The sequence below is a fragment of the Cetorhinus maximus genome, chromosome 10, assembly GCF_964194155.1.
Source record: "Cetorhinus maximus chromosome 10, sCetMax3.hap1.1, whole genome shotgun sequence".
In the NCBI taxonomy this organism is placed as follows: Eukaryota; Metazoa; Chordata; class Chondrichthyes; order Lamniformes; family Cetorhinidae; genus Cetorhinus; species Cetorhinus maximus.
This window is the reverse complement of record NC_135888.1, coordinates 93,323,554-93,338,771: the sequence shown is the minus strand read 5'-3', so window position 1 is coordinate 93,338,771 and position 15,218 is coordinate 93,323,554. Positions and strand designations below refer to the sequence as shown.

Below are 15,218 nucleotides of genomic sequence, written 5' to 3'. Positions count from 1 at the left end.
GTTATCCATGCTGAGAATCCCATATAGCAGTTCCTTCAAGATATTTGTGTAAAATATCTCAAGTAATCCTCTCTCACACTTTGTCTATAACTCAAGTTAAACAGGATATCATTTTCTTTTTCTAACTTAATTATCTTTTCAGATGAATACACCATATGGCTCTCTCTTCAGTGGCTGAGAATAATTCCAGACTCAATAAGCAATTAAATATTTAAGCCACTAATTTCTTTGCTCATCCTAGGATGGATGTTAGTTGAGCCAGTACCCTGCCCTGCTTCATGGGCTATAATTCTCTTAAGGATTAGTTCTGCATCCACGTTTATGTTTTCGATCCTCTTCTGCAATATAAGTAACGCAGAATCATCCACCCTCCTCGAGATCAACACAAAATAACATGAAAACCTCAGCCACATCTTGAGATCTACTCAAATCTGTCTGCAGAATTCCTCAAAGGTTCAATACATTCTTCAATGACCCCCTGAGTTCTCACATAGCCTAAATGTCGGCATACCAGTTCAATTTGAAGCCTCTAAAAGCCACACTAAAAATGGGGGTCAACTTATAGGCTGAGTATAAAAGTGAGCCACCAGCATGGGTGTGGGTGGTCACCATCTTTTTTGTTTGCCATGTGAGGTCTGCTCTATGTGGGTGAGCTTTAAACTGCAACTCATCTTCACAGCACAGCCCATATTGCTTGTTGGATCCCTTGCACCCAGACATAAGGTATCACTAAGTAAAACGTCCATTTGTGGGGTGAAAAATTGAGGCTGACTACGAATGCGAATATAGCATGTCATCGTTGAAAAGGGGGGATCGACTTATATTCCAAGTATATGCAAAACCTTGATTTTTGGGGCTGAAAAATTGAGTCATCTTATATGATGGATCACTTGCATGTCCGTGATTCACAGTAAATATAAGCCTTCTTACTGTCTCTGGGCAGAATCGTCCAGTCCCGTTGGCGGTGGGCATCATGGTGGGTGGGGGGAACAATTCAGCGGGAAGGGCATAAATCAGTTTCAAACCGGCGTGAGAGCACAGCAGGATAATCTGATGGCGTCTGCCATGGCGGAACATGAATCCCGCTGGAGGCCGACATGAACCTGATTTGCATTCCATTACCAGTGTGCAAAGTAAGGCCCAGCCGGAATTGGCCCCCCACACCCGATTTGCTGGTACACTGGCGGGAAAACAAGCGGGCCTAGAACACGTCTGGATAAGTGTGATGTGCAGAAGTCGGGACTTACCATTAGGGCCTTGCTCACATCATCGACATCCGAGGAGAAGATGATGCTGGAGCCCTACAGCTCCCGGATGCTGGAGGCACACATCCATCGCAGGCTGGGTGGATTCCCATGGAAGTAGTTCTGTCGTGAAGCAGCTCCCAGTTGGTGGGAGCTCTCTTGATGCTTCAGCTCTGCTTTGGAACATCATGGTCTTGGCCATGGACCGCTACGGATGATTGGCGAAGAGAGGGGAGAGGAAAGTCTAGCTGTGAGTGGGAGAGGCAGGTAAGAGGGGGCGTGAGGTTGGGAATGGGGAGGCAAAGGCATCGGGGGTGAGGTTGGGATGGGGGAGGAGCGAATATGGGGGGAGGAGGGTGTAACAAGGGAGAATGCAGCAAGTGTGGAGGTAGGTGCAAGGGTGGGGAGGAAGGTGTAAGTGAGGGAATTCAGAGGGGTAAGGTGTCTGGGGAAAGGAGGGAGTTTGGAGTGGGGAAGGTGTCCGGGGGGAGGATGGAGTAAGGGTGGAGGAGGGAGTAAGGTGGGGGATGTCCAGGTGAACATACAAGGGAGGGCTCTGTGGAGTCAATGACTGCCTCCTGGAGAGTGAACTGAGGGTGGGCATGGTAGGAGGAAATGGTGAGTGTGAGAGGGGGCAGAGGGAGCCAGTATGGTGGGAGGACGCGGGTATGTCAATAGTGGTAGAAAGGACAGCAAGGGTGGTTCTTGGGGACTCAGAGGCAGACACGGACCCTGGGATTGGGAAGGAGGAGGTGGGGAGATCGATGTGGATGTGGTGGGATTCTCAGGGAGGTAGGGAACGTGCACATGCACCTGGACATCCTGGAAGGACAAGGGTTTGGGTTGGTAGGTGATGGTGGAGAGGTGGAAGGTAATGTCGGGGGGTTTGGTGGTGATGGGGGGAAGGACATGAGTGACTGGGTGAGGGAAAAGGACTGGGGGAGCTAACAGTATACTTCACTACTACCATGGCTGTCGAAATCGAAAGTGAGCAGAGCCTTGTGTTGGATGGGCACAGGTGCTGCATTGGAGTGCGATCAGTGGGTGGGTGGAGATGCAGGTCAGCTTAGATGGACAACTGAAGGAGAACCCCAGCAGGAAGCATTGAAAATGCTCAGGACAGTGTGATGAGTGTGATGGATGAAGGCTCTGCGTGCGTGGGAGAGTGCTTGCACAAGGCTCCGAAAGGCCCTGCCACACACACACTTCTCCATCCAGAATCGCTTGTGGTCCAGCTGCATGCAATGAGGGCAGTGGGGTTGGTGGATGCAGGGGGAGGACTGGGGGACTCATGAAGCCTGTCAATGAAGCTGAAAGACAACATTATACATTATTCAACAAAAGTGAATATATTTTCAGATTAAAAAGTGACAAAACGTGTTCACCCATGCAACCACTTGTGATTCAAATTTCTTAACTTTTCTAGGCCTACCACTTCGGCTAGCTGCTGCCCTGACAATCACAGCAGGGGAGACAGCCTGTTCAATGGTTTGGCCTGTTGCCTCTGATGACTTTGGCGTGCGTCCTCTAAAGATCCAAGGCTTTGTGGGCACAGCTTGCTTTGGCTGTCCTCCTGTGGGCCAGCTGCTCCCTCTGCAGTGACAGAGGACGAGGTTGAGGGGGTCACAGGAAAATGGGACTCAGAGGGAGAGGACAGCCTCTGAAGTTCCTGAGTGGATGACCCAGGGGTGTCCAACTGCTGCTCCTCCTCCCTTCAGGTGCTCGAGGGCCTCGACTTGACTCCTTGAGGGGAAGGAGCACCTGGAGGGACACTGAGGTGCCCTGTTTCACTCTCATGTTGCCACTGCAGGAATTCACCCATGGCTACCGCGGTGGAGTGCAGGTCTGTGTGCATCTCCACTTTCTACTGGATCAGGGTCTCCATGGCATCCGCCATCTTTCCCATGGAGACCTCCATACGTGCACATGTGGGCACTGCTTCATCAGAGAGTGGGCAGATGCACTCCTCCGACCCGCATGCTACTCTGTTAAGGGTTTCCGACAACTCTGCGTGACGTTCCCCCGCCTTCTCCATGATGAGTTGGAAGGCTGAATTCAGAGGCTCGTCATCTGACTCGGACCTCACAGATGCCTCTTCCCCAGCTGTCCTCTGAGTGCCGGGGAGCTCGGCTGAACCTCCTCTTCATGCTGCGGACATGTGTCCGTGCAGTGACCACCAGACTGTGAACCCAAGCCTGCTCTAGATCTAGGTCCCACCGAGCTATGTGTCTCTGTGCTGGTGCAGGGTGTGGGTAAGCGCTGTGACAGGTCTTCCAGGCTGCTTATTTCCAGCTCTTCAATGGATGAGGTGTCACCTTTGATGGAGGGGAGGACCTGGATGGAGCTGAGGGACTGGCTGGCTGACAGTGTCGCTTGGCAGAGCTCTCAGTGAACCAAAGCAGAGATAGTTAGTGCATTGCAGCAGAGTCAAAAGCACGAGAGAGAGCACTCATACTTGCGTTGTGAGAGGGATGATGTGGTGTAGGATCTTCACGGTGTTTGCTGCTGACCTCACCGTCGCCGCGGGCATGGTCCGTGTCCTCACTAGTCAGGAAAATCGCACACTCCTCAAAGTGAGTGAGGGGCCTAATGTGGGCCAACCCACCCCCGGTCTGGGACCTCTCCCAGCTGTTGTGAGCCAGCTTCCCTTGTATGAAAACAGATGGAGAAAGTATGAGCAGGACACATGGTACTGCATGGAATGTTTGTGTGGTGAATGGAGCCATGGATGAGGCGAGGATGTGAGCTCAAGAGGATATGAACCTGATGGAGATGTGAGGGTGTGTGTGAGAGTTAGTGGTGTTTTCCTTTGAGGTGTGAGATCCTTGTGGATGTGTGATGGGTTTGTGAGTGTGTGAATTGAGCGTGATGAGGTAGCTGACTTACCCTGGCGTAATGGATGAGATCATTCATCTTCTTCCTGCACTGGGTGCCTGACCTTCTCTGTGCTCTGGTGGTGCTGATTGCTGCTGCCACAGCCTCCCAGGCCGGATTGGTGACTTTGGTGGACGTCCTGCAGCCAGAGCAGGGGTAAAGGACATCACGGTTGCCTTCCACTGCGTCCAGCAGGTGCCCCAGAGAGGCATCACTAAATCTGGGGGCTGCCGTCCTCTCTGTCGCCTGGAGCACTCCTGGTCTGTAGACACAAAGTAGTCTGTGCTCTGGTGTGTGTTAAATATGGCACCCGGAGCGAGGAAACGCTGAGATCATTGTGTGGCGGGCAAATCCGAGCCCGCCCACCAGCCATCGGGCGTGTTGCTCGTGAATGAATTATTAATGAGGCGGGGTGCGTTGGGAAGGGGATGATAATGCACGTAAACCAGCCATTATGGCTGGCAGGTAAAACAACATTTTTCACGCCAGCTACTGCACTTAGTGCAAATCTGGGACGATTCCGTCCACTATCACAGCTATTCATTATCTTCTTGACTGCCCTGTCTGATGATCAAATCGCAGGTTTGAAAACAGCAAATACCAGCAACTTGTATTAATATAGCACCTTCAATATAGTAGATCACCCCAAGGCACTTAACAGGAAAATTATCAAACAAAATTTGACACCATAAATGTTTATGGGTTAGAGCAGGAAATCAAATTAATTCTGGATTGCTGTAGGAAAGAACCAATGCAGACATGAATATCCTCCACCTGTACTACAAATATCTATAGGTGACATTGTAAGAAATTTAAAATAGTCTGGAAAAACATTTACAGTCCAGCAATAAAAATATATCAACAGAATTTACCCAGTGTACTTGTCAGTGAAATTATTCAAGTAAAAGTAGCAGAGATCAAAGAGAACACCCAATTATCTATCCAGGTTCAACTTCTATTAAAATAAAGGACAATTTATAATTAATTAATATCACTTTCTCTCATGTTTTCTGGCAAAACCATTCTGAAAATAAAATTTAAAAGTATGAACAAAGATAGTTGTGGTTGTTGGAGACCAATCATCTTAAGTTGAATCTTGAATTGTGAAACTTTCTCAGGGCATTATTGTAGACCCAGTGATCTTCAGCTGCTTCATCAATGACTTTCCCTCCATCATAAGACCAGAATTGTGGCGGTTCACGCCACAAGGATCATGCAAGATTCAGCTGCATTCTCAATTCTTCAGATAACAAAGCAGTTTATGTCCACCTGCAGCAAGATCTGGACAACACAGAGAACTAGGCTGATAAGTGGCAAATAATGTTCATACCACGAGTGCCAGGCAATGACTACATCAAACAAGAGACAGTCTAGTTACATCCCCTTGACTTTCACTGGTATTACCATCACCAATCCTCCAACATCAACATCCTGGGGGTTACTGTTGACCAGAAATTCAATTAATACAGCGACACAAAGGCAGTATCCACTAAAACAGGTCAGAAGCTGACTCAAGTCCTGATGCCCCAAGGCCTTTCTACCATCAGCAAGGCACAAGCCAGGAGTATGATGAAATAATCCCATAGAGTAGTAGTGTCATTACGGCACAAAAGGAGGCTATTTGACTTATTGCGTCCATGTTGGCACACCATAGAGCAATTCACTCAGTCCCATTCCCCAACTCTATCAACAAAGTCCTACAAGTTTATTTCCCTCAAGTGCCCATCCAATTTGCTTTTGAAATCATTTATTGTTTCCACTTCCACCACCCTCATAGGCAATGAATTCCAAGCCATTATCACTTGTTGTGTAAAAAATGTTCTTCATCACACCCCGTGCATTAAACCAGTGTCTCCTAGTCCTTGTACCATTAACTAATGGGAACAGCTTTCCTTGGTCTGCATTATCTAAACTTGTCATAATCTTGTACCTTATTCAAATCTCCCCTCAATTTCCTTTGTTCCAAGAAGAACAACCCACAGCTTCTCCAACCTAACCTTAAAGCTAAAATCCCTCATTCCTGGAACCAGATTTGTAAATCTCCTCTACACTCTCTCTAAGACACTCACACTCTTCATAAAGTATAGTGGCTGAAACTGAAAATAATACTCTAGTTTTGGCCGAACTAGAGCTTTATAAAGATTCAGCATAGCTTCCCTATTTTTGTGCTCAATACCTCCATTTATTAAACCCAAGATCTTCTACACTGTGTTAATTACTCTCTCAACCCATTCAAAGTTCTCTGCACATGAACGCGCAGGTCCCTTTGTCCCTGCACACTCTTTAGAACTATGCTATTAAGTTTAATTTGCTTGCAGCCATTCCCTCCAAGAAAGTGCATCACCTCACACTATTCTGTATTAAATGCCATCTGCCACTTTTCTGCCCATTCTGCTGGCCTATCTATGTCATGTTGCAGTCGACTAGTATCATCCTCATTGTATGCCACACTTCCTGATGTTTAATGAGCCCCGGTCATTCAGTCTTCCCACTTTTGTTTCAATGTCGAGTTTCAGGAAGCTTGGGAAGCCTGCTCATTTGAAGTTAAATTTAAGTATCGGTCAAAAAGTGACTCATTTAAATATCATAAGCAGTAATGTGCCTCTCCAGTGAGGGTGACATGCACACATCAAAACCGCACCCGGGTTAAGCCCAGAAGTCGGCCAGTTGAGCCACTTTCTGGACATGTTGACATTTTTGCTGATTTTAACAAGCCTTACAAACACAAATGCACGCATTATTTTCTATTAAAATTCATCCCATTAAGCGTTTTCCTTCTGTAGTTTTGCATTGCTTTGGGTTGCACCAGCATTGCTACAGCTTTTTCAATCACCTAGGAAGTTTTTAAGTTTGATCTTCAGCCATTTTAATGTTAACAGAGAATGATGTTGAATCCTCATTAAGACTAACATTTTAGCGCCTTTGGACTCTGTTGAGCTTTGCTTGTCCAAAGAGCAATGCCATGCAGCAATGTGATTTGGGCCTGCTCGCACCGCATCACTGTACATGGGTACTAGTCTCAAGGAAACAGCTGCCAGGTGACAATAACATTACCAAGGTGTTAGCTTAGGGACATAGGAACCTTGGTAAATGTGCAGAAGTGTTGATATCTGGAATGCCACAGGTATCTATCTTTGGTCAGCTGCAACAAGTGCATTGCATTTATGATTTGCTGATAAAATCCATACCTTTAATTCCTGTTCTGAGTTTCTCTGAATTGATTTCTATTTGTTAATTATTGATCTGCTAACATATTATGGGGAATTTTCATGACAATGTATGGGTATTAGCAAATTGCAGCTCATTTCGTATCTTTCCTGACTTCACTAGAAATAAGAACTGGGTAAGATGTAAATTGGGATACTGATTCGCTATCACCCATTTTACATTATTGCACAATGTCAAAATTACATGTATGGTTTTGGGTGGTACATGTGGGCTTTTAGCTTCCTTAACTCCTTACATTTCCCTTGGTGGAACTTACAGGGATTGGGTCTCCAAACCACCACAAATATAATGGTGCAAATAATGTAGAGTAATGAATGGAAAAAGACAGTATCAATACATTAAATCAATTCTTTTAAGTTAAAAGTAATCCACACAATTTAAATACATGATTCCAATTACTTAAAGGTTGCTGTATTTGTTGCAAATAAACAGATTACAAATTGAAATGCCAAACACTAAAATGTTTAACAATTCATTGTCAATGTGTGAGCATTTTATTCAAGGCCTAGCTCCCATGTCCTTAGATTTGAATCACGCAATATCTTTTGTAGCTCAAATAAAAAACATTTAAACAAAGACATTACTGGCCAGAACCAGAACCTGCTGAGTCACTGCTTATTAATCTTTGATCATCAGAGCTTTTGAACAGATGCAAGAACTTTGATGAAGTCATATTCATTCTCTGAAACAGCCCCATTTAACATACACTAAGGGGAGAATTTTCTCCCCATCGGGCGGTCGGTTTGGGGGCGGGTGCGGGCAGGTGCGGACGGGTACGTAGCTGATCGCCGCTCATGATCGGCTGCGTGCCGCCATCTTGCATGGGTGGGCCAATTAAGGCCCGCCCAGTGTGATGCATACCCGGAAGCGCTTAGTGTTACCTGTGCGGGCAGAGGGAGGAGGGATCGTTGGGGCCTGCGCTCTTTTGCGCATGCATGCGAAAGAGCACCGAAATCTCCCTGAGGTTAATTTAATAATAAAACATCGCAAAAAATAAACAATAAAATTACTCAGACATGTCCCTTCATGTGACATTGTCACATAGCTGGGACATGTTTATGAATTTTCAGAACACATTTTATTTAATTAATAAATACTTCATGAAACCTCATCCCGCCCGTGGATGAGGTTTCATGAAAAATGCGAAGGCCACCTGGGCTCTTTGCCTGCCCCCCAACCTGAAGGTTGGATGGGCAGCCCTGAGAATAAGTTTAATTAGTTAATTAATGTCCTTAACATGCCTTTGACAGTTGCGTGCCCGCCGAACTGAAGAGGGGAATGATGCGTGGTGACGTCAGGATGCATGCCCGATGTCACCATGTGTCATTTTACACGTCAGCGTGCGGGGCCCGCCACTGCACGCCGAACGGAATATTCTGGGCTAAGATTCAAAATACTGGCTGAGGTTTCAGCACTTTTTCTCACTATGCCAGAGCCAGCCAGCAACTATTTACAGAGTAAAGCTATTTCTAAACATTTTCCCCTAAAGTTGCTACCTTCCTGCTTCCCTCGGCTTTCATCAAAATCCCTCTGGTTACATAGAGTTATTTGAACTAGTTACTATCCAACTATTTCAATTCAATTTTCTTTGTATAAACAACATATTTAAATTATATGAATGTCCTTATTGGCAGTTCTGTTAAATCTGTCTGCATATATGCAGAATATTCAAATTATAAAATTAACCTAAAATTTAGGATGAATTATTAAAAGGAACTCAGAGCAGCTTTGATTAAATTAGATGAAATACTTTTTCATGACATTTCATTTCCTCTTTCAGGTAATGTCATAAATAACACCAGAAGTTCTGTGGCAACTAATGAGGCAAATCCAACAATCTTAACAGGTACTTGTTACATTGTACTGTTTGTACGAGACAGTTAAAATTGAGTTAATAAATGGCACTGTCTTGATACCTAACTCCTATTAAGAAATTTATTTACATGCTAGACTGGGTCTGCAACAGGCGGTGAAGGAACCAACAAGAGGGAAAAACATACTTGACCTCATTCTCACCAACCTGCCTGCAGCAGATGCATCTGTCCATGACAGTATCGGTAGGAGTGAACACCGCACAGTCGTTGTGGAGCCGAAGTCCCGCCTTCACATTGAGGATACCCTCCACCGTGTTGTGTGGCACCCCTACTGTGCTAAATGGGATAGATTTTGAACAGGTCTAGAAAGTCAAGACTGGGTATCCATGAGGGGCTGGGGGCCAGCAGCAGCAGACTGGAACACAATCCGTCACCTCATGGCCCGGCATACCCCCACTCTATCATCACCATCAAGCCAAGGGATCAGCCCTTGATTAAAGAAGAGTGCAGGAGGGCTTGCCAGAAGCAGCATCAGGCATACCTAAAAATGAGGTGTCAACCTGGTGAAGCATACCACAGACTACTTGCACGCCAAACAGCATAAGCAGCAAGTGGTAGACAGAGCTAAGCGATCCCACAACCAACGGATCAGATCTAAGCTCTGCAGTCCTGCCACATCCAGTCGTGAATGGTGGTGGACAATTAAACAACTCACTGGAGGAGGAGGCTCCAAAAATATCCCCATCCTCAATACTGTGGAAGCCCAGCACATCAGTGCAAAAGATAAGGCAGAAGCATTTGTAACAATCTTTTGCCAGAAATGCCGAGTGGGTGATCCATCTCGGCCTCCTTCGGAGGTCCCTAGAATCACAGATGACAGCCTTTAGCCAAATTGATTTATTCCGCATGATATCAAGAAATGGCTGAAGGCACTGGATACTGCAAAGGCTGTGGGCACTGACAATATTTCAGCAATAGTACTGAAGACTTGTGATCCAGATCTTGCTGCGCCCCTAGTCAAGCTGTTCCAGAACAGCTACAACACTGGCAACTACCCAGCTATGTGGAAAATTGCCCAGGTATGTCCTGTACACAAAAAGCAGGATAAATCCAACCTGGCTAATTGCCATTCCATTAACCTACTCTCGATCATCAGTAAAGTAATGGAAAGAGTCTTCAACAGTGCTGTCAAGCACTGCATAGCAATAACCTGCTCACTGATGCCCAGTTTGGGTTCTCCCAGGGCCATTCAGCTCCTGACCTCATTACAGCCTTGGTTCAAACATGGACAAAAGAGCTGAACTCCCGAGGTGAGGTGAGAGTGACTGCCCTTGATATCAAGGCCACATTTGACCGAGTGTGGTATCAAGGAACCCTAGCAAAACTGAAGTCAATGGGAATCAGGGGGAAAACGCTCCACTGGTTGGAGTCATACATAGCACAAAGGAAAATGGTTGTGGTTGTTGGAGGTCAGTCATCTCAGCTCCAGGACATCATGGCAGGAGTTCCTCAGGGTAGTGTCCTTGGCCCAACGATCTTCAGCTGCTTCATCAATGACCTTCCTTCCATCATAAGGTCCTTCCAATCATCGCTGATGATTGCACAATGTTCAGCACCATTCGCTTCTTCTCAGATACTGAAGCAGTCCACGTCCAAATGCGGCAAGACCTGGACAATATTCAGGCTTGAGCTGACAAGTGGCAAGTAACATTCATGCCACACAAGTGTTAGGCAATGATCATCTCCAACAAGAGAGAATCCAACCATCACCCCTTGATGTTCAATGGCATTACCATCACTGAATCCCCCACTATCAACATCCTGGGGATTGCCATTGATGAAAAACTGAACTGGACTAGCCATATAAATATTGTGGCTACAAGAGCAGGTCAGGGGCTGGGAATCCTGCGATGAGTAACTCACCTCCTGACTCCCCAAAGCCTGTCCACCCTCTACAAAGCACTAGTCAGGACTGTGATGGAATATTCCCTACTTGCCTAGATGAGTGCAGCTCCCACAACACTCAAGAAGCTTGACACCATCCAGGACAATGCAGCCCGCTTGATTGGCACCACATCTACAAACATTCACTACCTCTACCATCAATGCACAGTAGCAGCAGTGTGTACCATCTACAAGATGCACTGCAGGAATTCAGCAAGACTCTTTCAACAGCACCCTCCAAACCCATGACCACTAGCATCGAGAAGGACAAGGGCAGCAGATAGATGGGAACACCACCACCTGGAAGTTCCCCTCCAAGTCACTCACCATCCTGACTTGGAAATATATCGCCGTTGCTTCACTGTCGCTGGGTTAAAATCCTGGAACTTCCTTCCTAACAGCACTGTAGGTGTACCTACACCATCTGGACTGCAGCAGTTCAAGAAGGCAGCTCATTACCGCCTTCTCAAGAGCAACTAGGGATGAGCAATAAATGCTGGCCCAGCCAGCGAAGTCCACATCCCATGAATTAATAAAAATATTGATTTTGTTTAGTAGTTATACCCTGTTCAGGCTATTAAAAAGTCAACATTAACAACCACAGCTTGATAAGAAAGTGGAACCACTGTGTGGCAAATATTTCCAAATTCTAATAAGTAAAGAATTTTTCTGCATCACCCTGAATTCTTCTTGCAACTCTTAAATGTCTCATTATTATATCACAACCAAAAAGAAACAATCTAGCATTATTTATCCTAACATAAACACTCATTTCTGATACCACCCTAATGAACATAAATTGCAAAATGTCCTTGTTTTTTGATCCTTCAAATAATAGTGCCCAAAAATATATATCATGCTATCCAGCTGGGGCCTAGCTAAAACGTGACACAGGCTGAATATTATGTCTCCACTTTTGTGTTCTATGCGTCTAAATCAAAGCTAGTGATTCCCATTTCCTTTGTATGACCTTATCTATGTGTGGTGCCACCTTTGATAATTTGTGTTCTGTATACCAAGGTCACTCTGTTCTTCTACTCCATTTAAAATCTTATAATCTAAGGTTTAAATATATCCTTGTTTCTAAAATCTCTGCACATTGACCTGTATCTGCCACTTCTCTGCCATTCTACTAGCTTCACCACTGTCTTCTGCAACTTTTCTATAATTTACGTCACAGTTTTCCTCATCCCTGTCCTAATTTGATGTCATCAGATAATTTCAATATTGTTCCGAAGTTGTGATCATTAATTTATATACAGCAGCCCTGACAAAGGCCATTGTGGAATACCACTAGCTACAGTTTCAAGACTTCCAGTCCAAGAAACTTCCTCTTACCTCTTTCTCTTGCCTTCGCTCTCCAACAATCTGTGCACTTATGGCAATATTCCCTTTAATTCCATGTATAAAAGTCTCATGTATGACACTTTATCAAATGTGTCTTGAAAATCTATATAAACATCACCATTTCAATTCTTTTATCTATCCTTTGTTACTTTTTCAAAGAATTCTATAATGTTGATTAAGCACAGCCTGCTATTTAAAAAGTCACACTGACTGGCCCTGATTAATTTATGTTTCTCCAAGTGCTTGGTGATGATGCTGTTTTATTCACTCTAATAATTAAGCAAAAACAGCTTGAGCAAAATAAATGTTCAATGTTGTCCTAGGTTATCTTTATTTTTTTTTATTTTTAAGAGGGAGTCACAATTTCCATGTTTGGAGTGGCACACCTTTCCACTAAATGTTGGAAAATTATAGTCAGAGCCACTACTATTTCCTTCCTAAATTCACTGGGGATTCTGCATGTAAACCATAAGGCCCCTGTGATTGGTCTACCTTAAACATGAGCATTTTCTTTTTGAAAATATGATCTCTAAGAGTAAATAAGCTGTCACAATAAAAAATACTTTAGAATTGACATTAGAACACCTTTGTTAAGTATTTCAGTAAGAAATAAAAATGCTGGAAAAACTTTGCAGTTTCATCACAATCTGAAAGGGAAAGGACAAGTTAAGGTTTTGGATGGACAGTTCAGTAATTTGTTTCTTCTGAAGAAGTGCCCATTCTTTTCTTTTTCAGGCACTGACAGGCCACAATGTGTCCTAGGTATTTAGCAGAGCTTGACATGGGCAATGAGTGAAAAAGGGAATGATGGCCTTTGTATAGAAGAGCTTATTAGGCCCTGATTTCAATTCAAATTAGGCAACTATCCTACATTATAGTTGGAGCACTTGATCAGGGAAGTTATCATTAAAATTTAAGAGAAAATAAGTCACCTGTGCCTTTTCCCCCCATCAGCATTCTTGGCTGTCTCCTTGCCAATTCGTTCCTGTTCCCTTCCTACCCTAGGTGCCCCCAATCTTTACAGTGCCCCTTTTCCCAACATTGAACAATTGCCCAGTGCAAAACTGACAACCAAAAGCACTTCGCTGGCTTTTGGAAGCTGGCAAAACATCTCTGACCATCCTTAGCTTTGAAAATTATTTGTGCGTTACCGCACTAATCTTTCATTAATGGATAACAGAAAATGATTCTGGCTCTAGGAATTACGAACAAAGGAGAGACTACAGCTGTTGAAACAAACTATCCAAATTCATCAATGACAAGCGGTGAGACAACTGCACAGGCTGCAGGTAGCCTAGAATCTACTGGATCTGCAAGTGAGCATTGTTACATATCAATTTCCTACAGTACAATTTATTAATTTGTAATAATACAAGTCAATATCCTTAAGGCCTGTTAGACCCCCAGGAAAAGACTGAGTGCATTGTAACAATGCACTGAAGAGGCTACCCACTGTGGCAGGAAGAATAGAAAAACAGAATATTATTTAAATTGAGAGAGACTACAGAATGCTGCAGTACATAGGGACATCGGTTTCCTTGTGAATGAATCACAAAAAGTCAGCATGCAAGTACAGCATGCAATTAGGAAGCCAGACAGAATGTTGGCCTTTATTATAAGGGGGATGACCGGACAGAATTCATTGCTATTCAGGAAGTTGACCTTGCTGTCAAGGCTCCTGCGCCTTTAACGGCAAAGATCCCATCTCCAGGGTGGAGTTGGGAAAGCACTCCACTGCCGGCCTTCGCTCCAGATTCTATGGCCTGCCCTTTGCCTCCCATCCCACTCTCGGGGGCAAATTAAGTTCTACTTATTGACTTCTAATTCTTTTTCTGACATATAAGAATTTATCTTAGTATGTTTCCCATGTAAGAAACAATGGAATAAACATTATACTATGAAGTAACTATTAAGTTAATATATATCAGTTGTTTGGACGGTCAAGTTTTGAATATCTTAGGCAGCCATGAGGCGACTGGTGCAAAAAAATGAAAGATTTACTCTGGTGCTGACAGGATTCAAAGGATTTTATCAATACAAAACACAAGGAGTAACCAAGCAAGCAGTTATTTCGCAGTCCTGTGCTCCCAGTGGGAAGCCATGTTTGCAGGGAGCACAGGCCAGATTTGCAAGTACGATGTTGCAGGCTGTCACTGACTGACACTCCCTACAAGCATACTCCCTGCTGGCAACACCGGATCATAGAATGACCCATCTAAAGCTGATGCAGATACTTCATGATGCTATAATTGGGCATAAATTGAAATATTTTCCCTTTCTCAGCCTACAGAGTAGTCAACTTTGCCTCAAAACTATAAACTGAATGAAGAACAACTACCTTGTTATTTGCTAATAAGCGCTCCTAACTGTTGGGATATCATAATCATAAATACTTTTCATTTATAGTCTCAAGTAGTACTTCGGGGACAAACACTTCCACCATTGTACCATCTACAGGAACTGAAAACTCTACATCTGAAACAACAACCCCTGAGGAGAATGAAACAATAGGTAAACCTTGTCACAGCATTTAAATATTGATACTTCTATGCAGTGTAAACAATCAATCTATGGTGGTCAGTTTAGTTTTGGAATGGAGGCAACTGAGGTTAAAGAGTTTTCTGTCTAGATGGTATTTAATACTGACACCGGTGGGCAGTTAATCTTTGATGAGGTGAAGCCACTGTCAGGTAGATTGTAAATAATATGGGGCTATCTTACAGCTTTGCTTGACCCTGGTCCAATTTTTGAAGGCATCTGTTTCAGA

The 15,218-nt window shown here is 44.3% G+C and overlaps 1 protein-coding gene across 1 annotated transcript in view; it reads left to right on the top strand.

Annotated features, from left to right (window-relative positions):
* Positions 1 to 15,218, top strand: part of LOC144685839 (uncharacterized) — a 52,879-nt gene that overhangs the window by 25,243 nt on the left and 12,418 nt on the right. Inside the window, exons 2-4 of the mRNA XM_078550783.1 lie at positions 9,127 to 9,192; positions 13,651 to 13,767; positions 14,858 to 14,962. Of these exons, the coding sequence (XP_078406909.1) occupies positions 9,127 to 9,192; positions 13,651 to 13,767; positions 14,858 to 14,962 (288 nt within the window). The remainder of the gene's footprint in view (positions 1 to 9,126; positions 9,193 to 13,650; positions 13,768 to 14,857; positions 14,963 to 15,218) is intronic.